At 51.2% G+C, this 27693-nt stretch overlaps 1 protein-coding gene across 9 annotated transcripts in view; it reads left to right on the top strand.

The window, feature by feature from the left end:
• The first annotated feature begins 1061 nt into the window (after window positions 1–1061).
• Window positions 1062–27693, top strand: part of KCNT1 (potassium sodium-activated channel subfamily T member 1) — a 67934-nt gene continuing 41302 nt past the window's right edge. For 5 of the 9 annotated variants that reach the window (XM_017810385.1, XM_017810386.1, XM_017810384.1 and 2 more), the window contains exon 1: window positions 25344–25492. In XM_017810385.1, coding sequence (XP_017665874.1) covers window positions 25344–25492 — 149 coding nt within the window. Of the gene's footprint in view, window positions 1175–24942; window positions 25493–27693 lie in introns of those variants that run through there. The other 4 variants (XM_017810391.1, XM_017810389.1, XM_017810390.1 and 1 more) reach the window with 4 other exon arrangements.

The raw sequence follows: 27693 nt of genomic DNA, 5'->3' as shown, positions 1-27693 counted from the left end.
GGAGCTGTGATCCTGCCCTGTGTGACTGTGCACTGGCTTTACAGCGTTGAATGGCTTTGTTGCCTTGGGATTCTGTGAAGGGAAGTTTCAGCCTAACCCCAGTCTGCTGTAATTAGTAGCTCAAACTGACATGGGCAGAACTGTTGTACCCATGTTTTCTTTGGTAAAGGTGGTTTGAAAAAAGGAGACCAAAGAAAGCCTTTAACCCTCTGAAAGGGCAGTTTGAGAGCTGGTTGAGGTCCATCTCCCTTGTGTGTGCCAGGCAGAGCTGTCTTTGAGCCACCACCTTGGGTGTCTCCCGGGCACTGCGCTCCCCCATCCCTGGACCAGAGACATGGGCAGCCGAGGGATGGGTGACAGATCCTCCTGGCCACGGCACTTGGCAGCTGGACAGACAACTGAGTCATCAGTGTTCGTGGTTTCTCATTTAATCCTGGGGTTGTTGGGATGATTTAAGTGCCAGCAGTCCAGGGAGGAGGTTGTGCTTCTGCTTCCAGCAGGGCTGTGGAGCCATCGCCTCGTCTGCCTCCCATCCCTACTTTTGGTCGCGGGGAGAGGCTGGGGGGTGGATCCGGGCTCGGCTGGCAGCTGTAGATTATCTTGCGAGCAGTTTTATTTCCTCCCGGCGATTGGGCTTTTCCATTGGCTCCTCTTGCTCTCCGTCGCTCGCCTGCTGAGCAGCAAATGTCCTGTGCCCGGCGCTGCCCTGCGGGGCGCTCCGCGGGACCGCGCTCCGCGCCCTGCCCACCCCGCCGGCCCCCGGCCTGAGCCCCGACCCCCCAATGCCCCCGGGGGGAGCGCTCTGCAGGGGGGGCACGGCCGCCTGCCCCGCAATGTAATCGCGGCCGGCGGTGCGGGGCGCGGTGCGTGCGGGGTGCGGGAGGCGCGGGGCCGGCCCCGGGGGAGGTGCCGGGGCGGGCGGCGGGGGCGGGCAGGGCAGGGCAGGGCTCCCCTCTCGCCCCCCCACCTACCGCTACCCCCTTGTCTCCCGCAGGCTCTCGTCGCCCGGCGGCTGCGGCGGCGGGGACGGCGGCGGGAGCCGCAAGAGCGGGGTCATTCTGGACATCGCCGCCCTGAAGATGACGGAGCTGGAGTCCGAGGTGCTGCCCCTGCCGCCCCGGTACCGCTTCCGAGATCTGCTGCTGGGGGACCAGTCCTTCCAGAGCGACGACAGGTTCGGGGCGCAGCGCGGGGACAGCGAGGGAGGGGGACACGGCCCGGGGACAGGCACTGTCCGGGGATGGGGACACGCACCCGGGATGGGGGCACACACCCAGGATGGGGACACACAGCCGGGATGGGGACACGCACCCGGGATGGGGGCACGCACCTGGGATGGGGACACGCACCCGGGATGGGGACACACGCCCGGGACCCCTGCGCGCTCCGGGGCGGGGGATCCGGAGCTCTCCGCGGTGCTGCTGCCGCGGGCGCAGCCGGACCCCGCCCGGCGCGGAGCTCTCCGCGGTGCTGAGCGCGGGGCCGGGGCGGCCGCGCTGCGGGAGGGGGGCTTTGGGGTTACGGGGGGTACCCGGAACCTGCGGGCGTTGGGAGATATTCGCAGGAACCATGCCCGGGAGAAGGGTACCGGGATGTGAAGGGGATGGAGGGCAGGGGTGCCTTGGACAGCAGGCAGCAGGAACATCTGGGTGCTCCAGGAGGGTGGGATGTGCTGGAGCTGCTGGGCAGTGGGAGCTGTGGGTGTACTGGGCCAGCAGACGCTGAGCTGTGTGGGTATTCTGGGCAGGGAGTCCCATCAGGGGTTGGCAAGGAGGAAAAGGGACCAGTGTCTGGGAGATGTACGGGATGGAGTTGGTGAGGGGCTGGTGGAACTCTGCCGTGTGCAGAGTTTGGGCTGAGCACATCCATTTGTTTAGGAGGTGAGGCTCCTCCAGGCTGTCTTTGCAGCAGAGTGTGCTGATGGGAGCAGAGAATTTATAAAGATCTGCTGGGGTTGTGGTGCAACTCTCTCTTTCTTGGGCTGACCAGAGAAATGGTCTTAATGTGTTGAGCACCACGCCTGCTCTTCCTGCCTGGCTGGCAGGGATTTATGAGCAGGTTGAGTGAGCGATGGAAGGAATGCCATGAGTGGCAAGTGAATTCCATGGGCAGAGCAGTTAAATGAAGAGGAACGAGAACCTTCCTTTCAAATCTGTTCATAAGTACCCAGGAGCTGCAGTGCTAATGGGGAGTCAGTGAGGTTATTATCTTTTCCCACCAATTAATTGTGTGATGCAAACAGAGAGAGATGAAATTCTTGTTGAAAAAACCCCTTCAGTTCCTGGTGAGTTAGCCTTTGGCTAACTGTGTGTTTGGTACCTGCACCAAGGCTTTTGTGAGTCTGTGTTAAAAGGCAAATTAATTTTTTATATGTACCAGCATTGTCCAAAAAAAAAAAAAAAGTGAATTTGGCTTTGGAAAATGAACGTGGGATTTACAAATGTTCTGTGTAAGTGTTCCTAACTTTTATAGCTGCGGTAAAAAATTGGTCTGTCTCGAAAATGAGTCTGTGATCCTGAAGGTTTTAAAGCCCAGATTTTCTTAACAGGCACTTAAACATTAATATAGTTTTATGGTATGAAGTGAGAAGTTGATATGAAATTCCTGCTGCAGAAAATGTCTGGATTTCAGAGCAGTTATGCTACGACTCATTTGGCTCTTTGAAGATTTAATAGTTTTCATTTAAGTATTTGAAAGCATCTGTAATACAGAAGCTGGGAATTGCAGATTGTGTTCATTCTGTGTTTCACTGGCTATGCCCCTTAACCTTCATTTTCATCTCAGTTTGGGTGTTTCTGATTCAGAGTCTCTCTTTAATTTTAATGTGGAGCTACTCTGGATTATTTTTGAATTCATTAGCCTTGTTTCTCAAGAATTCATTACCCTTATTTCTTAAGATATCTCTGTTTCGGTGGCTTTATGTGCTGCTTTCTTTAGTTGTTTGATTTCCCCTTTATCTAGAAAATATTGATAATTTCACAGCGTGTTTGGGAATGCAAATCTGTGACCCCCCCATTTGCGGTTCACTGGAGCCCTCTTGACTTCCCTGGGAGTTGAGATGAGCTGTAGGCTTTGGGAAATGTTGCTGTTAGGCCTAAGTTTTGGTCCCAAGTCATTAATAACACCAGGATCTTACGGATGAACCAAGCTCACTGGAGTAATTATGACTAGTAAATTAGTCTGTTCCAAACCAACTGGATCAGGAGCTGATTTAGGTCATCAGAAAGAGAGAGAAAAGCAGAAAGAAAGAGAAAAGCAGAAGAAAAAAGAAAAGCAGAAAGACTTTTTGGCTTTGCTGTGCTTATAAACGATAAGCAGCTCAGAGATGTGCTTTGAAGTGCTTTGTTACAGGGATGTGCTGGGGGAAATTCCCCCCTGGAAACACTGTGGGAACTATGAATGGTCAAATAGAGCTCATTGGACTCACAGATGTAACACTGAGGGAAAACACCCATAGCACTAAATATCTCATTTATTTATAAAAGCAATGCCTAAAACATTAGTGTCTCAAATATCTGCTTTTGAAAACTTCCCTGGAATGGTAAAAGTGAGGAGGTTTCTGAGGTCAGCAGAGGACTAAAAGGTTGGGAGGGCCGTAGGTTTTGCTGCTTCTGGAGAATTAAAAACGCTCTGTTAGAGATGAATTAGTGCATCCTCATCACAGAGGATGCTGAGGAGACCAACACTGGGCTGAGCTGAGGGAATGAGGTAATGCTGGAGCTTGAGGAGATGAGAGCTTGTTGGAACAAGCAGATAATTAGAGAGCTGTGGTATGGCAGGAGGAGGGAGCATGTCCAGATAACCTCTGGAACTGAAAGAACTAATCAGTGAATGGGAGGTGGAATAGGTAAAACAGGCTGCTCCTCATTTACCTCTGCTTTTAGAATGTGAAAGGTGAAGCCAGTCAGTCTAACTAGGCAGGGCTTGCTCTTTGGCAGGTGGGCTGAGTGACAGGAGCATTAAAATAACACTTGGAATGGGGTGTGCAGGATGCAGTAAATTGGCCAGGAAGCAAATAGGAAACGACCGACTGGAAGAGGAATGTGGGAGGTAAATGGATTTGTGGAACAGAGAGAGAAAAACCTAATGACAAGCAATTCTAGAGTTGTCAAGTGGAAGTGCTCCTTCCAGGATCATCTGACTCATTTTTGGAACTCACCACCACAGGACATGGGGAAGGCTTTGGGCTTAGCTGGTTTTAAACTCTGGGCTTGGCATTTCTGCAAGGCAGGTCTTTAGGTTATAGAAACAGGATTAACTGTCATTTCAGCTCAGAATTTCCAGAGGATACAAACTGCTGTTCAGGGCATGAATCTGACTGATAGGGCCTGGGAGGTAATTTCTCCTCTGGGGAAGGAAGGCTCTCTTTGGGAACATTGCAGTTCCTCGGTTGTCTGGCATTAGTCCTGTCCAGTTCAGAAGTTTCTTTCCCTTTTGGAAGGTTCTGTCAATGTCAATACTGGGAGAAAAAGGGATTTGTTCTGCTCTCTTATGGCAGTATTGCATTTCCTATCTCACTGATGTTTTGTTGACTTGAGAGCAATTCAGAGCCACTGGAATAGAACAGTGCAGGCAAGTTTAAGATGTTGAGTAACATCTTAAACAAAAAGAGGGTGAAGAACCGGGGGCACAAGTGCTGCTGGTGCCTGGCTGCCCTTCCACATGCCTGGCACAGGACTCCTCTGGGCATGGGAATCCTCTGTGCAGTGGAGGCTGTGCAGGAGTGAGGCCAAGGGGGCTGGAGGAAGGGAGAGGGAGCTGAGCTCACATCCCAAGGGTGCTGCGAGTCTGGGCTCCGTGAGGAAGGCAGGCTCCTGTTCTGAAGTGATACTGGAATTGCTGATTAAAGGCAGCTGAGAAAGCACATCTGCTGAATTGATAAATATTGTCTTATACCACAAGCTGTGGCATCCCTTTGATCTCTGCTGTCCTGACTATGGCAGTTTTTGATCGCCTGCATTCTCTTTTCTTGGACAGTGCTGACAGCTGGGTTGGGGCACGTATAAAAAAAGCCCATAAATAAAATTAAACTGTATCTCAGAAAAGTGTCATTAGGAGCTTATTTGTTGCCTAATTTAAATAGCCTGAACACTTTCCAGAAAATCATTGTCAGAAGCCACAGTCCTATTTACAGTACTGAGAAGTAATGGATGTCACTTTGATTAAGTGCATTTTTCTGAGGCTAATTATCAGGAAAAAATCATTTTGATGGATGAGGATGTTTGTGAAAGCTGCTTGTGCAGAAGAATTCAGCAACATCTCTATAAAAATTTTAACATCTTCTGTTTCAAATCAAAGATTTTTTTTGGATGTTGCATAACAAAGAAAAGAGACTTTTAACAACTGGGGCAAATTCTTTTAAGTTTCTTCTTCCGAGTTCTATAGAGTCTGAAGACTCTTTGTCTGTGAACTGACATCTGGTCGCTGTCTCTTTAATTGTCACCAAGTGGTGGCTCTAAATCATAGGTCAGACTGTGCTTGGCGTGAGCAAACTGAAGTGCTGCAATCTCAGGCTTTAGGATCTTACCCTGGCGGGTTTCATGATAACATTCCCCAAGTGATTTCCTCATCAAATGCATCATTACATTAATGGAGCCGGGCAGTTTTGTGTTCCAGAGTCAGGCTCCTTCAATGTGCCTGTGGCTGAATCCCCACTTCATTGACATTTGATTTAATGGGCAATTTTCCTCATTTTATTTGGAAGATGCAGATGCTGATTTGAAAACTCCAGGTTGTATCGAGAAGTTAGAGGCATTTATTTCTGTGAAGGTGAGGTAATGGCCAATATTTTAAGTTACTGCAGTGGCTGTTCAGGCTGTAGCATCAGTGCTAGTGAAGGTTTGTACCTGGAATTAGGAGATCCAACTCTGATACATACGTGCCACAAAATTCCTCTGGGGAAGACTCTTCATCCCCCAGCAGTTTGATCCCTTGCTTGTGAAGCAGGATGAAGGTATTTATTGCTAATATCTGTTCCCTAAATAAGAGTGTTTAGAGCCATCTCCCAGCAGCCCTGGGTGCAGAATCTCTCAAGGGGTGACTCAGTTGTGATGCCTGAGCCCAGCTCCAGACCAAGCAATAAATAACCCTGGGGAAGGTGGTGGGACCCCAAAGTTGGGAGTGTTGGTGTGGCCGCTGGAATTGAATTGCTTCTCCTCTGCCTTTGCCACCTGGCAAAGCAGAACCAGAACAGTTATTAATTGGATTAGGCTGTTTTCCTGAATCAGCTCTTTGTCAGAAAGTTTCTGTCTGACAGTAGCAGGAGTTTCCTCCTGAGGGCCCTGGGCAGGACCCTGCTCCTGCCTGGAATGATCCTTGTTCCGTGTGTGCTCCTGCTCCTGGGCCAGGGCGGGTCGGGCAGGTGACATGTACAGGTGTAGCTCTTTCCAAAGTACATTCTGACAGCTCTGCTCTGCCAGCCAAGGCTGTGGACAGGACCAAATTCAGTCCCTAATTTAAGTTATTGGAGAAGCTGCTGGCAAGGAGTGCTGGAGACTGTGGGGGTCAGGCTGGACACGCTGTGCTCCTCCAGCACGGCTTCCTCCTGCTCCTGGAATGGAAGGCCAGGAGCATCCCAGGCCACCAGTCATCCCCATGGCTCTTCTGAAGCACAGTGTGTGGGACCAGACAAGCAGAGCTTAGAGCAGTGTAGGGAAAAGCTCCTGGGGCAGGGTGTTGGTGTTCTTAAATCTGCTGTTGGTCCCATTTGCTCCCTTCCATGGAAGGGTGACCATGAAACCTGAGCTCCAAAGCCCTGGGTCCTCTGCAGAGAGGGTTTTTCCAGCAGCTCCTCACATTTAACAGAGTGAATATCACCATGTGTTGCCACTGGATTCCTCAGCCCAGCTCCAGATGGGATACACTGGGATGAAGAGGTTGGAGGCCTGAGACAGCTTTATAAAACTGATTTGGGTTTTCTTGTGTCTGTAGATTTTTTTTCTTAATGACAGATAACATTCTTAATTGAGATTTGCTTTTCTAGCTGTTCTTAAAGGCTGCAGGGATGATTCCTGATGTGGTGCCTTAATTGCAGTGCTGTTTGGGGTTTTTGAAATGGATGTTTCCTTGTGTGTGCTGTTGGTGTGCTGGTGAATATCCATCTTGAGGCAGGTACCCCTGGACATCAGCAGGAATATTAGGAAAGTTATGAAAGTAATAGAGCAAAGAAGAAATGCAGTTCTCTTATAATTATATCTGTTATTTTATTTTAAAAAATGGTCGTTACTCTTTTCAGGGATATTGTTTTTACTGTCAGGAAGGGGCCCTTGTAGCAATAAAAGTAAATGCACGTAGCAGGATGGTGGAACGAGCAGAGGTGTCCCTGGAGTGCTGCAGAATGTACAGCTGTGCCCTGATGAAAAGGAAGAACAACATTGATTTTCGGTTATTTAGTGCAATTTAACACTATGGGCTCAGATTTCCATCCTTCCCTGGGGTGTTTTTTTCCCATTTATTTACATTCCCTTTGGTTTCTTTTCAATTTATTGGGAGAATGGGCTTGAAAGAGAAAACAGCATTTCAGGTTATCAGAGAGTACCTGTCTGAGTGAAGGGGAGAGCACGAGCAAGGGGGGCAGAGGGTCATGTCCCTGCGGCTCCAGCAGAGACTTGCAGTGGTTGAGGATCTGGTTTTTTTGGTTTCTCATGTGTGGAAGGGCAAAGGGAAAGGGAAGGGCTCAGGGAGGAGTGACAACCCTCACAACCCAGCGCTGAGCACTGGTGGGCACATTCCCAGGGGAGCTCCTGGGGGTTGGCATTGGCCTTACTCAAGGAAAACTGAACACGTTGGCAAAATGAATTGTTTTATTCTCTTCCACCAGTTGGGCAGGACACACCAAAAGTCCTCATTGAAAAGAGTCCTGTGAAGGGAGTGCAGAGGGTCATGGAAAATGCTGGAGTCTTGGTTCCTGCCAAGGTTAACTGGGACAAATCTCCTTCCACGTGTTCTTGGCGTGAGGCTGAGCCCGGGTGGGGACACTGCTGTTGCTCCGGCTGTGCACGGCCCTGGTGCTCCTTTCTGCTTGAGGCTCCTTGGAGCTCCTGTGCTGCTTAAACCTGCTGGGAAAGAGCAGGGAACAGGACTCAGGAGAGCCAGGGGGAGAAGCTTTGGTTGCAATGTAAGATCTTGGCAGAGATCTGCAGGGACGTGGGTCGCTTCAGCACCAGGGGAGTGTCGTGAGTGTGAGTCTGTGTCCACAGATCTGCTGAAGAGTGGTGGTGTTTGTCATCCCAGCAAACCCCTGTGCCTGCAGGAACCCACGGGGGTGTTGTGTTGCCTTGGGTGAGGGTGAAAGGTCAGGCTGACACCAACGCTGTCACTGCTGCTGTGGTGACAGCACGAGGAACAACTTGGCAGCTGTGGCTGTAATTGCAGAGAACGCATTAAATTTTCCTGCCATGTTTTCCCACTGCTTTATCTCTTCACAGTTGCATCTTTGTTCCCAAGGGGAATAATTTACCGCTCTTCTGAAGGTGGTGCTCGTTGCTTTTCCTCTGCACAACCTGTTCAGTGACTGATTGTGTAGGGAGTGTCAGAGCTCAGGCATCCCCCGCTCGCAGCCTCAGGGGAGTCGAGGGCTCGGCTCCTCCTGCACCCAGCCCTGTCCTAATGCCAGCCCTGTCCTAATGCCAGCCCTGCTCTGGTGTGAGCTGCTCTCTCACAGGCCCCTGTGTGGTTGTGGCCAAGGAGATCACAAGCAGAGCTTAAATATCTTGGTTAATAAGTCCCCCCATACGTTCCCCTGTAAGGCATCTCAGAGACTCCTTTAGTGATAGACTGTGCAGCAGAGGGGTTCAGAGAGGAATAAAAGGCTGGAACTTGGATCAAAACATCAGTGTTTCTGAGAAGTTCCACTGAAAGAGAGGGCTGATTCTCTGGTGTCTATTTTCAGTGCTGATTATCAAGACACCTTGCCTGTGAAGCCCTGCAGCAAGTGCAGATTTCCCTGCCATGCTGCATTTGCCTCTGCTCCACTGGCACTTGCCTGGATCTGTAGCAGAGATGTAGGTATTAATTTGCAAATAAAATACCTCATGTTCCTCCTGACTGACAGCTCAGAGAGTGGGTCATACAGGCTCTGTGCACAGCTCCTGCCAGCTGACAACAGGGCTGTGCTGCCTGGGAAGGGTTGGCAGTGCAAAGGGAAGCAACACCAGCCTCCCAGCCCCCAAATCTGAAGATTTCTTCTATTATCAGCCTATTGGCAATAAACAAAAAAATTATCCTCCATTCTTTCTTATCTTTCAGCTGGTTCAGAGTTCAGATTCCATTGTGACATCACACTCTGTATAAAATAATGGCATTGAATTTCATCTGCTCCCTGACCTTATTTCCTCTCTTTGTGCAAAGCATTTTGCTACCATTTTAGCAAATTTATGGCTGTTTTACTGCAGGGAGATGATCAAAGTCCAATCTCCTGGAGAAGGCAGGTCCCTGTGGTGACAGTCTCTGCTCTCTTTTCTGTCCCCACAACATCATTGTGGGTGTCTTAAGATCTCCCCAGCATAGCCAGAGGGCTGGAAGGAGGTTTTCAGGGTTGCAGGTCCCCTGATAGGCTTCAGCATGACCCCTTTAATTATTCTGGGTTATAAATAATTGATAATGAAGAAGTTTGTGGTGATAGAGTCGAAATGCAGGGCCTGTGTCTTGGTGGGACAGAGAGGTTGTGGATGTTAGCACGTTCCTAGCAGGTTGGAGTTAAAGGAAAGGTGTGTTTTCTAAACCTCTCAAACTCAGAAAACTTGTCCCTTCAAGCAGCAGGCCTGGAGTAGTGAGTGAATCACTGCTTGCAAGCATTTTAAAGAGTAGTTTTCTGTTCCAAGACTAATCAGCCATGTGGTGCAGGGACAGGAGTGCTCTGCAAGGGCCATCCATGGCTTTCTGGAAGAACTCCAGGAGCTTTGAGTTGGCTTTGCCTCTTTGGACTTGCACAGGGGCCACAGTTGCTTGGTCTTGCTTCTGCTTCCCTTGAGACAGACCATCTGGTTCTCTTCTGCTCATCCTTCTTCGAGAGACAGCCTGGAGCTGTTTGCTGACAGTCACACAGGACGTGGCAGTGGTGTTTTGTGAGTGGAAGGTGGAAAGCAAAGTTTAAGACAGACCCAGCATGTCAGGATTGTGACATCTCCAAGGCAGTGGCTCTCTGGGCAGTTCCCATGTGCTGGGTGCATTCCCTCTATTTCAGGGATGAAAGTCTCTGCTGTCAGATGGATTGGCTGTGTGTGAGGTGTGTTTTCCCTTTGTTTTTTCTATTATTTTTCCCCATGGAACAGGCAATGGAGAGGGTGCCTCTTGCTCATGCTCTCCCTGATCCAGTGCCATTGTTGTTTTCCCTGCCTGGCTCTCTGCAGCAGTTGTGTGGGTGTGCAGAACTGTGTACCATGATGTACAAGTAGCCACGGCCACAGCCTTCAGGTTCAGAGCCGGGCCAGGGCGTGGGCGCAGCCGGAGGGAAGGAAGGAAGGAGGAATTGTGCAGGAGGACAACAGCCCACGCTGTCAGCTTGTGAGGTCAGCTGGGCAATGTAAAGAGTGACACAGCAGTGAATTCGCTGGCTGAGGTGAGTGACTGGTTCAAGGGCAAAGACTGAAGTGTGGTGAGAGGGGGAACACAGAGCGAGGTATCCCCCGGTGAAGCCAAGAGGTTCATTCACCTCTTCCCTTTGTGCTGTTGCTGTTTTGATGAACTCAAGTCTTGCCTGATGTGAGCTAAGAAATAGTGAGGGTTGGTTTTGTACCTGGGTGTGTTTGTGCTCAGAAATAACCTGGTTTTGCTCAGTGTGCAGCTGCTGCTTGTAAAGCTGGGCACTGGTGAGGTGCTGGCTGCCCCATGCTGCCCTGTCACCCTATCAGCATGTCACTGTGCCAGTGTGTGCAGTGTTATGCTCCAGTGGGCTCCAGCTGCAGCTCCCCTGGCACTGGAGCTGTGGTGTGAGAAGCAAGGCTAAGCCCTTGACCCTTCCCTGGGGAGCAGGGCAGCCTTTTGCCACCCAGAGAGGGCTTTGTGCCCCCAGACGGGTGTTGGGTGTTGCATGAACTGATGGAGAAGAGCGTGTGTGTTCACTGTGGTCAGTGCAAACCTCAGGGTGTCCATCTCGGGCATGAGCTGCTTTCTCACCCCTGTAGCATCGCTGCCCTGACCCGTGTGGGGCTGCCAGTGTCAGTGCCTGGCTCTGTGTCCCGCTGTTGTGGGATTGTCGAGCTGGATTTCGTGTCTAATGCTGCCAACAGTTCCTTTGTCACAGATGATTTTTGCTCTGCCACAGCACTGTGGAGGGGCCCTCTTGAGGCCAACACGCACATCACTCCTGTCCAGCACCTCCCCAAATCCAGGCAAACTGTCATTTTATTGTTCTCTCCAGGACTCTTTGCTGTCACCTGCCATCGAGCTTTTGGTCGTAGCTTTGCATAAAGCTGACTGGTGTGGGGTGTTTGCATGTGAGATATGCTGACTGTAGAGTGTGGGGGAGCAAGGAGGAGGTATGTCCATGTCTCCTGCCTGGGCAGCTGTCCCTGTGCTCCCCCTGCCACAGCTGCTCTGCCAGGGCTGGAGACTGGGATTCTCCACCCATCCTGGGAACATGCGAGGGTCCTGAGGAAGGCACTGTCATCCTCCTCTCTGCAGGTCCTGAAACTCTTGGAGTTAAACATGGATCTGCAGGTTGTCTCCTCTCTTCAGGTGCTGCTTGTGCTTGTTCCCGTGCTGGCCGTTCCCTGGTCCCAGTTTGCAGAGGACTGTGACGAACCTGTCACTCTGGTCTGGGGCTTGTCCCTCTCCTGCACCGCTGGGGATGGACAGGGGTGCCTTGTGCTGTCATTCTCTGCTGCAACAGCAGGATTTTTAGAGAAGTTTCTCTTAAAGATGAGGCAAAACCCCATCACAGCATCTGTGATCGACCTGGGCTGGGGATCTGCAGGATGTTCAGTTTGGGTGGGGATGTCTCTGTGTGGCGAGCCCACTCTGCTGGCTGTGTCTCCCGTGGGTCCTTTCCCAGCTCGGTTGGTCTCTGGGCTGCTCAGCCCCCCCTCCCGAGCCCTGGGGCTGGTGTCTCCTCCATTCCGTGGATCGGCAGCTGTGCCGGGAGGAGCGGGGGGAGTGCGCTGGGGAGGCTGCGGAGCGGAGCCGGCCCCGCACGGCTCTGTTTGGATTGGTGGCTCTGCCGCGCTTCCTGCGGCCCACGCGGGCTCCCGAGCGGCGGGAGGGGGGCCCTGCAAATTTAGCAGCTCCCTTCAGGCAGGGAGCTCTTACTTTTCGGGCTGTGGGCAGAGTCATCGAGCCGCTCTGCGTGTCTCATTCCCGTTCCCGATAAGCCGGGGGTGACTGTCAGCAAAGTCATCGCTTCGCTCGAGCTTTGCTGCAGTGAGTTCCTGACTTCAGAGCAGGTTTATTTGGGAATCGGGCTTTCTAAATTCCAGGCGTGCTGCTCACAGCCCTCCCCGAGCCTCGGCCTCGGGTCAGTGCCCCTGTGAATCCAGCAGCCTTGGTGGGGTGTCACGGAGCAGTTGGAGCATGAAGCACCAACACCGTGGCAGGGTGGCAGGTATGTGCTGTCTCCCTGGTGGCAGGAGCTGTCAAGGAAAAGGTCTCCTCCGTCTAGGAGAGAGGAGCAGTTCTGGGGAGCAGGTGGTGAAGATGTTTAGCAAATGTCAGCTTGAGACCTTGCCATCCTGTGGGCAGAAGTGACATTGCTGAGAAATGTGTTATCCTGTCAGAGAGCAGCAAAAAATCCACCAGTTAAATGTTTACGAGCAAGGAGGGCCTTTGCCAAAAGTGGGCGTTTTTCCACCGGGGAGACTCATGGAGCGTGAGCTCCTTGGAGCAGTGGGAATCCTGCTCCAGCACATGTAACTCTTACCACTAGGGCATGAGCATCTGGCCAAGCCACGCTGCCTTATTTCTGAATGCCTTAATCGTTCCCCAGAGCAGTTTAATTAGGAAGTGGCCTTTTCACTGCGTGGTTTGTAGGTGAGCAAAAAGCAGCTTAACCAGAAAGGGTTCCTGCAGATGGGTGGGTGCTAAATACAGCTTTTCAAAGCTAAAACCTTGCCTAAAACTTCTCCTTTCAGCCAAACCGTGCCTGTGATTGCATTGCAGAGACTCAGGGAAACTCGTTTGCCCGGTGTCCACACGTCGACGTGTGAAGGGTGTAATTGCATCTGGGCTGAAAGCTCCGCATGGGAGTATTGTTTGAAAAATTCCTAATTTAATAAAATGGGTGGTAATTGGCTCTCGGAAGAGAGTTTAATTGAAATAATTGGCACGGACACTAGTGTGCTAATTTGGTTTGGTATTTCTAATGCGCAGTCACGGTGTTTGTTCAAGGACAGGAGTGGGTTTTAGGTGGTGCCCATATTTCTCAGCAAGAAGTTACAGCTGGTCTCTGGAAAGGCATTTATTTGAGGAAGCTATTTAGTCACCGTTCTTGAGCTTGGAATTTTGAAGATGGATTTGCTTCATTACAGTTTGATGCAATTACACCCACGCTGCTGAGACTGAAGGCCTTCTCTGACACTTCAGTTCCCACTTCAGATGACTTGAAATTGGTCTTTCTAGTCATCTGGAGCAGCTCCAGCTCCCTGGCACAGGGACATCCCCTTCCTGAGGTGCTCACACACACATATGTGCATGAATGTGCTCACTCATGTGTCAGCAAGAAAGGGGATGTTCATATTTTCTGTCTCTCTTTTCTTCCCTGCTTGTCTGAGGTACCTCAGGATACACCAGTTCCAGGTCAGTGAGTCAGCACCATGAGGTTTTTCCATGTGGAGAAAGACTTTACAGCCCCATTCCAGCATGGAGATCTCCCAGGTCGCCATCCCAGAGCTGTTGTGCAGGGACTGCCACGAGCTGGATCTGTGGGGTCGCTGTCAGTGTGAGGTGGTGACACAGAGCCATTACAGCTCATCAGCCTCTTCCAGGGCTGCCGTTCAACAATTTTTCCTTTTTGTCTCCCTCCAAAGTGCTTTTAATGCTCGGTATTGTCACTTTGTTTGGATTCTTCCCACACAGTATCTGCACTTAGAACTGCCCAGTGCTGATGGAGAGATTTACTGCCAGCAGCTATTGTGTGAAAATGGAGAGGAAAACCAATTTCTAGTCGGCTCTCGTTAAGGTCTCTAGTGGGAAATATTTCTTTCGTGCTAAGAACTTGTAAATGGTTTTAGTGCCGGATGCAGAGCTCTGTGGCTCAGAAATGTTCAGCCTCCCAGGCTTCAGCAGCACAAATGTCTCTGCCTTACAGACGTGTGCAAACCACCCTGTGCATGTCCAAGGGGGGGATTCCTTCCTGATGGAAGGACTCTCAAACCCCAGAGACTGAGCTGCTTCAGCAGGAGCAAGCAAGGGGAGCACGGATCAGGATTTTAGCAGGAGGGATGTTCCTCATCTGATGACAGATGAAATGCATGGCTGGATGAGTCCCGTGCCCTTTCCCAGCGTTGTTTTGATGTCCTGGTGTGATCCCTGTTCCCTTTTGAGGGAGGAGGATTCATGGAAGGCACAGAGGGTGCTGCTGCTCTAGTGTGTGTTAGTGAGCCCAGGAGAGCTCTGAGATCCACTCTGGGACCCGATGGCTGCTTTTCTTGAGAAACTTTGGAGAGCTGGAACAAATTATTCCAACTTTAAAGGCCTTTTTTCCCCCCTAAGCTTTTTTCCCCTCTGTTTCCCACTAGCAGATTTCAGGGAGAGAAAGAGCACAGCTGAACCTGCTGGTGCAGATATTAACATAGTCATGATAGAATTTAATTTTAATCCTGTTAGGCACCCTTAGTTATCAGGGAGTTTCTCACTTGGTTTAATGGACTCTTTTTCCACATGATGAAACTGCAAGGTCTGACACTTGTTATGAATGTCTGTTTATTAAACCATCTCTCGTCCTAAAAGCTCCTGCTATGCCAGAAGGAATATAAATGGAGAGGATGATGTTTGCAGTTCAGTCTTTAAGGAGACACTGTGTAAAAAATTGCAGCCTATTCCTTTTAATTTTTTTTTTGTGTGTGTGTGTGTCTTTGTGTGAGAGATGAGAACAGGCCAAGACATTTTTTTTCCCAGTGTGCTTTTTACTGTAAATGTATGAGGCAGTCAAGACCTGGCACCCGTGAAACAGCATCTGCTGTCACACCGACTCCTGGAGAGGATATTCCCTTCCCAACAGATGAGTTGGTCATGGAAGTTAAATCAAAACCTGCTGAGACTGGATAATAACTTGACTTAAAGTCTTTTTCTGTGGCTTTAGTTCAACTCTGGCTCCTGGCTGGGTGGGCTTGGCACAAGGCAGCACAGCTGGATGGTACTTTTGGGGAGAATTTCAGGGTTTTTTTGTACAGAAGAGGCTCCTGGAGCCCCTTACATCAGGGTCATGGAGTTCCACACAGTTATTGCCCACCTTATTTTACTCATTTATTTCAGAAGAACACCACAGGGGCAGATACATTGTGAAAGGACTCCTTGCAACTGCTGGATTTAAGGCTTTAGGGAACACTGTGCCTGTTTGTGGTGGTGGTTTGGATGGCTACAAGGAACATTCCTTTTCCTTTTAAAGCCTTGGTGCTGACCCCTGCTTTTGGCTGAAGGTGTAAAGAAAGAGATTGTTTGTCAGATTCCCAACAGCATCTGGGCACAGTGTGAGCTATGGCTTGGGAATTGCACATCCCCTGGGTGCAGGTGGCTTGGGAATTGCACATCCCCTGGGTACAGGGACTCCTGTCTCCCAGCAGAACTCTCAGCTGCAGCACAATGTTGATGGGTAAGCAGATTTTTCTCATTGAAGTTAAAATAAGAAACGTATTTGGAGATCAATGGTCTGGTACAACCCCTTGTTCTAGTCCTTCCCACACACCCTGATGAGGCTGTCACAGACTCCGTGGAGTTCATGCCTCATTTCTGCAGCACATTGTGAGTTTATCTTTATATGGGCTTGCCATTTTCTCTGTCTTATATAATGTATTACAAAAAGAATGGTGACAGAAGGGAAGAATGTCTGGGAGATGGGACCTGGCATGATCCAGCGACCCTGGGGAGGGAAGGAAATTTTATTACCATGAGACATAATTGGCAGAGCTGATGGAGAACCCCAGAGCCAGACTTTGCCCTTTGAATGTTGATAATTTTTCATGGAATTCTGGTGGGCTTTTAAAAAAAAAAATGTTTTAAGAAAGTTTCTGGGAGCTGAAATTCTCCACCTTTAAAGCAGAAACTCTCAGTGCCGTGTAATAAGTGAACACTGCTTCGGGTTTCCTTACGATTTTAATACTTCAGAAGCGGAGTTGCCGCAAAAATGACATGCAAAAAAAAAAAAAAAAAGAAGGCTTGGAGTCCTTTAAGACTGCAAAGTGGGAATCACTTTGGCATTTTGAAAGTCTCTGTGAAATTGCTTCCTGGTGAGCTCTGCCAGGGAGCCCAGGGAGGTGTTTTGCAGCAGCGAGGGAGCTGCTGTGCCTCCGGCTGATGGAACACCACGGAGCGTCTCCAGCCGGAGCATCTCCAGCTCCTGAAGGCACTTTGCTGCTGGGCTGGGAACCAAGTGCTGGAAGGGTTCATGAGAGGTGTCTGGGGAGGCACCAGGCACCTTTCCAGCTCTTGCTGCCTGTCACATCCCCTGGGAAAAGCTGGGGTGAGTCCCGAGGGAGCAGGGTGTCCCCTGGAGCAGAGTGTGAGTGGATGATGTGCCCCAGGAGCTGGGGCTGAGTGCTGCTGTCTGTCCTGCTGCCTGTCCTGCCCTTGACCACTGACTGAGGATGCCCAGAGCATCCCTGTCTTTTCTCAGGGTCTTGGCTCAGCCACCTGCAGAAGGAGGGCAGCAAGGGGAAGGTCCTGCCTTGCAGGGGCTCAGGTCCTTGGAGAGGCTGGAGGGACCATTAGAGAGCTGCTGTGGTAATTCCACCACATGCTGTGGGCTTGGAGCTCCTCCTGACCCGTTTTGGGTGCAGGACCTCTCCTGCCCCACCCCTCTGGTGAGTATTGCCGGTGGTACCCAGAGATGTTTCCAAGGCGTTTTCAGATTCCCGGGGGGAAAGTCCCGCCCAAATGCTTCAAGCAATAAACATTTATGGTGCAAAGATCGTTGCTGCTGGGAGGCAGCGAACAGCGGCTGCTGGCAGAGGGCAGTCACGCAGCCGGCTGCTCCCTGAGCTTGAGCCCTGTGCCAGGGGGGAGCCTGGAGCCCCCCGCTCCCCCCCGGCTGGGTTTGGGTGCTGCCCTGGCACCTCCTGTGCGCATCGCTGCCTCCCCGTCCCTGCCGCTCCCGCAGTGCTCCCTCCCTGCGCGCAGCCGGGGCTGACTCATGCTCTGGGAAGCGCTGCCCGTCCCTGCCGGCACCTCCTGCCAGCTCCGCCTGGGTGAGGACCCGGCGCTGGGCTCATTAAATCTTGGGAAGCAGATAGTGACCCCGTTATGTACTCACCTGGAAAAGTGACTTGGTCGTGCCTGATTACTGTGCTCTCTGCCTGGAGACTTTTCCTGCTTCCCTTGCAGATATATATTTAGATTTTACCCCAGGGCTTTTAACTTCCTCGCTGGCTCGAGCAGCTGTGACAGGTACACGCTTACCTTCCCTTTCTCCTCCAGCCATTTTAACCTGCTTTGGGAAGAAGTGGGAAGAGATTAGGGGTCACTGTAAAGCTTCAGGGTCTCATTGCTCTGCTTGTGAGCACTTAAAATGCACCACGGAAACAGGAACCGTGTCGGAGGCACCGTGGCTTTGTGGGGATATTTGTTCAGCAGCTGCTCAAGTCTGCTCTATTTCTCTTCTCCCTGCTAAGCAGCCCCAAGTTAACATCCTGGGTTTGCAGCTTTCACGTTGGTCGCTGATGAGCCACACTTAGAGAGGTAAAAATGGCTTTGCAAAGGCTGCGATGACAGTTCTGGGATTCAGCGCCGAGGCTCTTGCGTCGCAGTTATATAAGGGCTCTTGCCAACTCCCTGGGTAGCTGGGGAGTTACTTGGTGAAGGGGACCTGCCCTCCCTCCTCTGGGCCAGCCAGGAGGGGTTTTGTTTGGGAATCCCCTCCATCCATCCATGGGGGGACCAGCCAAGGCCCCGGCAGTGGGAGCAGCTGGTGCTGGAGTTGCTTGTGGCACTGGGTGGGAGGGAAACCACAGGACACTGCTGCCTGTTACTGGGCAGTTTCTGAAGTCCTGGGTCGTCTCTTCTGAGCACTGACATTTGGGAATTGTTAACATTTGAGATGTTAATGCAGGGGACGCTTGGAAGAGGAGAGAAATCAAAGGCTCTTCTAGTTTGAGCCTGTCCCCCTCCGGGCTCGCAGCCTGCCTGCAAGCTCTGGATGTGTTTTCTTACTTTACATAATTTTTCCATCTCTCTCCATCAACCCAGCTCTTCAAAGGCTTCCTTCTGTTTCCAGCTCTCTTGCTGCTGCTAAATACACTCTCCTCTGCGCTTTCCAAACTGTTCTTTCTTCCCCAAAACTCCAGTGCTCTGGTTTATTGGGGAAGTCTCCCCAGCTCTGCTGAGGAGTCGCTTGGGCGATGCAGGGAGCTGCTGCCTGGTGCTGTTTGGTTGTGCTGCCTGGCTCAGCTGCCAAGACTAAATAGGGGAAGGGAGGGAACAAAACACAGCCAGTGAATTTCTGCCTGTGTCATGCAAATCTTCCAGGGGCCTTGGAGTGCCTGGTGTTTGCTGCAGCACTGGTTGGCAGCTGTGGGATGGTGGCAGTGGTGGCAGTGAGTATGGGTGTTCCCCTGCTCCAGGCTCTCTCCTGGTGGGTTTCTGTGGTGCTGAGCACCCTCTAGAAGTGTAGCGAGGATGGAGCAACCTCCCAATCCCACCGTGGTGGGAACCAGTCCCACAGGGCACTGAAACAGGGAAATGCTTGGAGGTGAGTCCCTTCCAAAGGTGGTTGTGGTCTCCAGTTGAAACTCCAGAACGGAGACAGGGAATTTGGTACCATTGTGATTTTGGCAGTAACACTCAGCCCAACTGCTGTCCCAGCCAGCCACTGTGATGACAGAAATCCCTGCAGTTTTGTGAACTTTTCCTGAAATGCTTTTAATGACAGTTTAATAATAACACTTAGCTCTTGGTACAGAGCTCCTCACCCCTGGAACTGAAACGCTTCGCTGCGAAGGGTAAGGACCATTATCCCCCGTGTTCACAGGGGGGAATAGCTGGTTTTATTTGTGGGAGTAATTATAACAAGTGGAATTAATCAACTTCTCGTATAAATGGTGTTGCTTTTTAAAGACAAATGTCAGGGAGGAGTCCTAGATACAAAGGAGAACTCACAGTGGTGTCGATCCATCTGACGGCTTCTCGGGGAACTCGTCAGAGCCTGTGGTGCAAAGGCATTAACCCTGCCAAGGGAGTGTGTGGAGGGAACAGAAACCAGGGAAAGTCAAGGCAGGAGAGGGCACAGTGTGGATTTACTGGTGCCCTGGGTCTTGGTGAGTGGGCACTTCCAGGAGCTGCTGCTGCCCTAAATCCCATGGGTGTTGGTCCCTCTGCCCATCCCCTCTCTGGCTGCTCAGAGCCCTGTTGCTTGGGAATACTCTCCCAGCTCCTGACTGTCCTCTGGGCCTTGGTGTGCTCCATGTAGTACATGGAGAAATTCCACTGAAATAGTTCCTTTAGCATTAGATTCCTTTCTTAGCTGGAAGACTCAGAGAGGCTGTGACCTCTTAAAAGTTCCTGTGAAGTCACTGAGTTTTGGGCTTTTTTTTCCATCCTCTCTGTCCTGCTCTGCATCCCCCTGGTGCATCTTGGCCCTCTCCAGACTGCAGGAAAAAGGACTGATTCCTGTGCTGAGCCCAGGGTAATAGAGGCTTGTTTTGGCTGCAGTGACAGTAATGGGCATTATGAATAATATGAATAATAATAATGGGAACACAGGTGGGGGAGTCACTGCGAGGCTTCTCGTGTGTCTCTGCCCTGCTGCTCCCAGCCCGTTACTGGTGCAGTTTGTGGAGATGCCAAGGCATGGACTGACCTCAAAGAAAGCTGAAATTCTGGGAAATCCTCCTGTTATCTTTGGCACTCTGCTGCTGAGGGGTGGGGACAGCAGGACCCACGACCCTCAGACACGGAGGCTACGGGAACTTCAATGCAGGAGATGTCTGCAAGTGCTTTGAATTGCAAAGTGCTGCTGTGGCCTCAGCTGGCCCTGCCCTGCCCTGCTCTGACAGCACCAGCCCCTGGCTGTGTGGGGGATCCATGTCTCTCTCATGGGGAGCGGACCCTGGGAAGCCCCAGGTCACCTGGATGCACCTCTCTGGGAACAGCAGGTAGGAGTCCCCATCCATCCCTGGCTTTCCTTCAGGAAGGATTTGATCCTCTGTGTCTTTTAAACCCCGATTTTCACTGCACAGCTCATCTCTGAGAAAGACCTGCTGGCTCTCCCAGCAGTGCTGGGCTCCTGCTCCCAGACCATGGGCCAGAGAGGACCTTCCTCTCCAGGCTAATGGAAAAAAAATGGAGAGAATTTTTTTAATTGACTCGGAATCAATAGATAAAGTATTCTCTAAGCACTTTTATTAATAAATATATACATCCTCGCTGCCCAGAGAGGGTTGCCTAGCATCTCCTGTATATTCTAATATCTGCAATCTGAATTAATCAATGTATTGGTATTGTATTTGTGACTGTAAAAGGAATGAAGCTCTCTGGCTTCAACCCTCTCATGGGCTGCAACTCCAGGTGCTGATGGATAGTCAAAAATACAGGGAGAAGGGCCTGTCCTGTTAGGAAAAGAGTTAATTTGGCCGTTCTTGAACAGGGTGTGCTGTTGAGGGGAGCAGGTGAGGGGCTCCTGGGTGCTCGAGGTGCCCTGAGCGTGTCCATGCTCCCACCCATCCCTGTGCAGGAGAGCAGCACTGGCACCACTCCAGGATGGAAAGGCCAAAAGAAGGGGGATGGAGCATCAACGTTGCTTTTTTGCATTGTTTTCTTTTTGACAAATTCGTTATTTCACTGAAAGAAATGACAGAGTTAAAAGTACTCTGGTGAGGAAGCAGAACCTCCGTCTTCTGTGATTTGAACTTCTCATTGGAACAGAGAATGATTAGTAAACATTAAAAAAAACCCCAAATCTTTAGATTTCTTCAAAAATATGGACATTTCCAGGCAGCTTTGTTGCAGGGGGATGTGTCTGCTGGTGTTTGAAGTGGCTTGGTGCTGGGCTGGCTGCAGGAGCCTCGGTGGGGAGCTGGGGGAGGTGGTTGCACGGCTCTGCCTGAGCCTTGGCAACCTCCAAACATTGGCAGCTCTTGAAAAGCAATTTTGCAAAGTGCCTGGTGACAATGTAGGGCATCCCCTGGCGACTCCAGGGCAAAACTGATGCTTGTGCACTTCGTGAAAAACACTTCAGCAAGAGGCTGGGCTGGGGGGGTTGTAGCATTTGTCAAAGTATTGGTTGTGCTCTGGAGTTTATTGAGCCATTAATGTCGTGCTGTGGCATTTGTTGGGGTCTTGAAATGTAAGAAGTGTTTGTGGCAGTAGTAAATGCCATGGGATCTTGTTTTTCCTTGGTGTTATGTTATTAAATAAAGGGAGATCAGGGGTGCCCTGCCAAGGCAGCAGGAGCACAGAGCAGCCAGAGGGGCCGTGCAGGGGAAGTGGATTTTCCTAGAGCTGCTTGTCCAGTGGCTCCATAGAACCAGGGGGTTGCTGTAGGGGATAATAATGAGCCTTAATGACTTTTCAGCTCTGACTCCCTTGAGTTAACACTCTGTTTGTGTGAACACAGCCCCTCTTGTAGAGCAGCAGCTCTGCCATGGCTGATAAAGTCTCCCATGAGGTGCTGGTGTGGTCAGGAGCTGGTTTTGTCTTCTGGCAAAATGTGCTTCCCTACCCAGGCTACTTTTTGTGGGTTTGGAATTGTCTTTGCAGAGCTGATGCCTTTCAAGGTGACTGTTGAAGATTTTTAAATACATTAAAGTGGCTTTCCTTGCAGAAGGCTTTGCACACTTAACACCCTCGGGTGGTATCTCAACAGAACAGGTTTGTTTGCCACAAGAAAATGAGGAAAACCCAACCCCTTCCTGTTTCATGAACCAGTTCTGATGGACTGGGTCATGCTTTATTAATAATAAGTTGAATACGTGCGTGAAGGGAGTTTTGGCAGTCGGGACTGAAACCAACCTGGATGAGAGGGAGAATATTTAACAATGCACTTGCTGTGGATTCAATTAGGAGCAATGAAGAATCTGCTTCTTTCTAAATCTTATTTTCAGAAATATTATTACCCCTGTAACTGCTGCTTAGCAATTCCCAGCCATCTCCCCAGCCCCCCGGCACAGCAGTGGTCTCTGCATAATGTAGACACCGAAATGAGAAATCAGCACTTTGTAATGGGCTCTCAAACTAAAATTAAACATCGATTTCCTGGCTTGCAGTCAGATGGTTGGCATTCAGTTGGCGTGGGGAACGTTTCTGGACCAGAGGCATTCTTGCTCGGACTTTGATGTTACAGGGATTGTGTTTTGTTGATTTTTCCCTCCTGGATTCCCTGGGAGAACGTGCTGTTCAAACAAGGTGCTTGATGTGTGGCTTGCCCCTGGACTCCATGGGTGGAAGCACGGCCGAAAATGTCCCTGCAGGGCTGGCTCACCGAGCTGCTTCAGGGGACACTTCCAGCCACGGCTCTTTCTAGGAACAGGCTGTTTCTCAGCCAGAGTGGGTGTTCTGGGTGTACTGGATGGACTGGGCTGCCTTTGCTCCAAGTTCCTGCTTTACTCCTTCTCCCTCAGCTGCTCCTCCTGACACAGCAGCACTCGGAGACTGTCGGGGAGGAGGTTTGGGAGGGGAGATGCTGCCGGGGCTGTAGATCTTGAGGTGAAGTGGGGAACACGTTGCACTGCCGAGAGAGGGATATTTTTCTGACAGAGCTGCTTCAGCAGCTGAGGGCAGAGCTGAGCTCTCTGAGTCACTCTGTGGGGTCATCCAGCCTCGCAGATGTTCCTCGGCACCAGGTGACCTCTTTTCCCCCTCGGAGGGGAATGGTTGCTCACACCCACGGCCCCGTTTGCAGCTTCTCTTGACCTGGTGTTGGGTCATTTCGCCCTGTCTGGTTTTCCTGTCTGGGTTTGTGTTCAAGTGCTTGACAGAGAAGGTGACTTCATGGAGGGGCTCCTGCAGGCAGAGCTCCTGAAAGGGTTTTTTGATGTGCTTTTTGTCACCTTATGCAAAAGTATGACAGGAGGGTTTCCATTTTCCATTAAAATTCCCCAGGTCTTTCCCTAATCCCTCCCCTGTTCATGCTGCTCTGTGATGGCATTAGTGCTGAGATGATAACTTAAGCATAAGCCACTTTTCACATCTAATCTCAATCCTAAAATTAATGTTCTTCTGCAATCAGGAATACAATAGAATTGTAGAATTCTCCCAAAAAGAGAGACCTGATTGCCCCCATCCCAGTGGCTCCTTCAGTCCAGGAGGATTCATCAGGCCCTGGGTTGGGCACACTCCAATCCAGAGGGCTGACAGCAGTGATTATATTTGGGGTTTGAGAACAACACCCTGAAGTAAAGAGAGATGGAGCAATAAGTTGAAGATGAGGCTGAATCAAGCCATGAAGCAGAAAGGAATGACTCGGGTAGGAAATGAATGCACTGAGCTAATGAATCACTTTGAGGCAAAACAAGAAATTAAATGTACTCTGAAAGCTGGCACATTAGCAAATGGGCTGTGGGTTTTTATCCATTTTACATTTCAAAATGCTGAAATAAAGGATGTTGTAGGATGAAATCCCATTAAGAAATAATGCCCGGAGTAGGGAAACAAGGATTTGGTTAACAGGAAACAGGGACTTTGTTTCTCTTCCCAGAGCAGCTGGGAACTGCCTTTGTGTCATGGGGCAAATCACTGTTGGGCATTGATCTCTGGGGGAGAGCAGAGCTGGTTGTGCCTGGCAGCTCCCTGGTGAGGGAGGGGAAGGGAAGGATTGGCCTTTGCTTCCCAGAGCTTGGTGCAGGACGCTGGTGCCGAGTGCTCCGACAGCCTGGTGGGATTATGGAAGTGTGTGGTGTGGTTGGGACACAGAGCTGGTGCCAGAAGGGATTGTCAGGGGAGTACTTTGGATCCCAGATTTCCCATTCCAAGGCAGCTCCTGCCCTTCCCTCACAGCCAGCCTTTGCCCAGCTGCCATTCCCAGGCTCTGGGAAGACCCTTCCATATGTTGACGTGTCAATTTTAAAGGAACCCCCTGGTGAAGCTGAATTATTTGCACTTGTTCCTGTGGTGATATCCTGCTGGGGTCAGTCCTTGATTTACTCTTGGTGGGGCAGCATTGCCACCCACTGCTGGGCCGCGGGGCAGCGCTGGTGTGGGGTGTTGTCACGCCGTGGGGTGGGGTTGGCATGACTCGGGGTGATGGTGGCAGGCCTTGGGGGGATGTTGGCGTGCTGTGGGTGATGTGGCAGAGCTGGGGTGGTGTCGGGCTGCCGCTGTCCGTGGTGCTGAGCCCTGTGCCCCCCCCACAGCGCTGCAGCACCGTCCAGGGCCACTGGAAGATGCTGTTTGTTGGGGCTGCCGTCGAGCACGAGCAGCTGTGGACTGGTGGCATCCCCAAAAGAGGGCAGGATACATCACCATTTCCCCCTCCCCCCCTTTCCAATTCCACCTGCACTGAGGGACTTGGGGGGGTATCACCTGCTCAGGTCTCCACTGGCCACAGTGAATTCTCTTTTCTGTTTGACATCTTCAGAGGTCGATGCCAAGCATCAGCAGCAGCTTTTGTTGTCACCTGAAGAGGGAAATCTGGGTCGTCCTGGGCCAGGTAACGTGCACCTGCCTGGCCAGGTGAGCAGTGCCTGAGACCCAGCAGTGAGTTCCTCTCCTCTGGGTTCACACTGGGTGCTTTCAGGAGGGGACCTTGCTCTGCTGCTTTGTGTGTGCGAGCCAAGCCTGCTGAGTCTGTTCCCTGGCACGCAGTCCACACTCTGCTCTGTACACAGAGGAATAAGATAAAAAAGCTTCCTCCCCCTCACGTTGCTACTGAAAAACAGGGATGGGGAAAAAAATATAATTCTCCAGCCCCTGCCCTGCCTGTGGTGATAAGAGCAATGCAATCTTTTCTTTAACTGAGGCAGGGCAGTTTCATTATCCAGCAAACAAAGCCCTTTCAGGGATTTCTGCATTGTGGATGTTTTCTCGGTTGTTTTGCACCAAATTCGTCGCAGCAGCAAGGCCACAGAGTTTGCCTTGACTCCCCTCACTACCAAAATAAATGTACAGGGCAGGATTGTTCCACTGAGCAGCCGTGACTGGGGAGAGAGAAGAAGGAAGGAGATGGTACGTGCCGACAGCTCTAAACTGATTGCGGTGAGGATTGCTATGTATGAGAGAGTTCAGGGGGGAAACAGGAGGAAGTCACAGAGGCAGCCAAGGCTCGCAGGATGGCGAGAGCCAAGCTGAAGAATTCCCCTTCCGAGAGCAATTCCCATGTCAAAACCGTCCCGCCTGCGACGACAGAAGATGTCCATGGGGTGAGCCCCTTGTTGCCGTCTCGGAGGATGGGATCCATGGGGAGTGATGTCGGACAAAGGTATTGCAGGACTGCAGTGGTGCGTGGGGTGGGTGGGGGGGAGGCAGCACCTTTTATCTTTTAAATGAGAGGGGAAGGATTATAGCCTCCACGGGCTGGAGGGGTGGTGGATCAAATCCTTCTCATAGAGCCACACCGGCTCCGAAGTTGTATTATGAAATAGGGAGCTGGGGCAGAAGAAAGCCAATCCTTTTAAATTTTTTATAAGTGCTTCTTGATTTTTTTATATGCCTAAAGCATGTCTGAATGGCAGCCTGAGTCCGTGGGGCTGCCACACACCACTGTTAACTTGCCTTGCACCTCCTCTGTGCAGTATAAAACCAAAGCTTAATTACACTGCTAACATCATGATCGGCGCTGTACAGTAGCCCCATGTTTGCATGGCAGGAGAGATGCTCCATCTGAGCAAGAATTTACTTGTAACTGCAATACAAAAAAAAAAAAAAAAAAAAGCTGCTGTAGGAAATGCTGCAGCCTTTCTGCAAGCTCACAGCTGAGTGTACAGCCAGGAAGGAGCTGTTTTTTCAGGAGGATGGAAATGCTTTACACTGCGCTGGGATTACAGTGTTTCAGAAGGAGCCAGGTCCCCTAGTTACGATGAGGATCCATATGTCACCAATTAGGTCCTTGTCCTGTTCATTCCATTTTCTGTTTCGTTTTTTTTCCGCCATCTATCCAACCTTTCAGCCCATCCCTGCTGCCTCCCCTCCCGGCAGGAACTGCCTCACCTGTGACTGTGTACTGTGCGTCTTCTAGGATGTGGTTTGGTGCAGATGGGCACGGTAGGAAGGCTTCTGCTCGTGGTGAATTTTACTTGTTTGGCTTCAGATTGGAATGAATTAACGCCTCAGCCTCAGTCTCCTGGCATATCTGGGGGGAGGGTGGCACCCAGCCAGGAGGAGCAGCTGTGTCCCCGCGGGGGAAGCCGGGGAGGGAGGTGTGCGTTGCGGGAGCACCGGCGCGGCCGTTCCCGGTGCCGAGCTGTGCCGGGCACATGCTTCAGTCTCCAGGTCTGGGAGGCAGAGTCCTGGTGTGTCCCTGGTGTGATGTGCCAGCTCTCCAGATGGCACCGGTGCTGGTGCTCTGGTGAGCAAACACTTGGGTCTGGTGAGTCTGACTTGGCCAGGCAAGGGCTTGCACGTGTGGGGAGCTGCAAACGGGCACCGTGTGGGTGCAGTGGGACGAAATCCCTGGAGCTGGTGTGGTCTGAGCACGTTTTGATGAACAATCTGAGTGTGCTCCCAGTGCTGATCAGGCTGCTCGTGCTCTGCTTCTGTGTCTTGTCTCATTGCTTCAAAAAGACACCAAAGCTGGACCTGTTCTGGGGGTACCTGCACCTCTGAGGGCACGTCCTGAGCTCCACTGTGGGCAGTCTTTGGAGCAAACACCTCCTCTCTGTGCCATTCCAGGTGCTGGGGGTGTACCCCTCAGGGCAGGGCCAGTGGCCAAATCCAGGTGTACTGTGACTAGAAAAATACAACTGGGGACTCCTACGAGCTCATCCCACCCACTGCTAATCAGCTGTGATGAGACATGCAAGAGGGGCTTCTCCTCTCCAGCACTCAGGGGCTTGGTGGGTTCCTGCCTGGGACCAGGGAGCCAAATCTTCATCCCAGGGCTGACTCTCCTTGTCTCTTGTGGGAGCACAGCGTAAGGGAGGGGTGCTGCAAGGCCTCCTTGGATCTGGGGGGGCAGCAATTCCAAAAATCGGCATCGCTACAGTGTTTCAGTGGATCCTTGACAGGGGCCAGCGTGCGGAGCACACCGGGTGCCTCAGGGCTGTGTGAAAGACCCGATTCCCCGAGTTTTGCTGGAGTTTTAAGTGTTTGCTGCAATCCTGTTGTGAGGAGCTGATGCTGGGAGGTAGAGAAGTTGGTGGCACACTTTTGTCCCTGCCTGTGGGCAGAGCCCCGCGAGCTGCAGCTTGCGGTGCCTGGATTGCCGAGTGCTGGGCTTCCCTCCTTCCCTGTGCGCTGCTTCCCAGCCATGGGTTGGCAGTTAAGATTTGTGCACTTCTCTTCCACCGCCTGTGCAAGCAACAAAGGCAGGAAGATTGGTTTGGGAGTGATGAATAGCGTGTTTGAGGTGCTTCGTCTCCTCCAAACCCAGACACAAGCAGCGTTATCAAGTCGGCAGCGACAATTGTCACTGGGAGTTGGGAGTGAATTAGCAGGTGATGGTGGAAGGAGATGTGTGTTAGA

The sequence above is a fragment of the Lepidothrix coronata genome, unplaced genomic scaffold (genome assembly GCF_001604755.1).
Source record: "Lepidothrix coronata isolate B3197 unplaced genomic scaffold, Lepidothrix_coronata-1.0 Scaffold28, whole genome shotgun sequence".
Taxonomy (NCBI): domain Eukaryota; kingdom Metazoa; phylum Chordata; class Aves; order Passeriformes; family Pipridae; genus Lepidothrix; species Lepidothrix coronata.
This window is presented reverse-complemented; position numbering and strand designations above follow the sequence as displayed.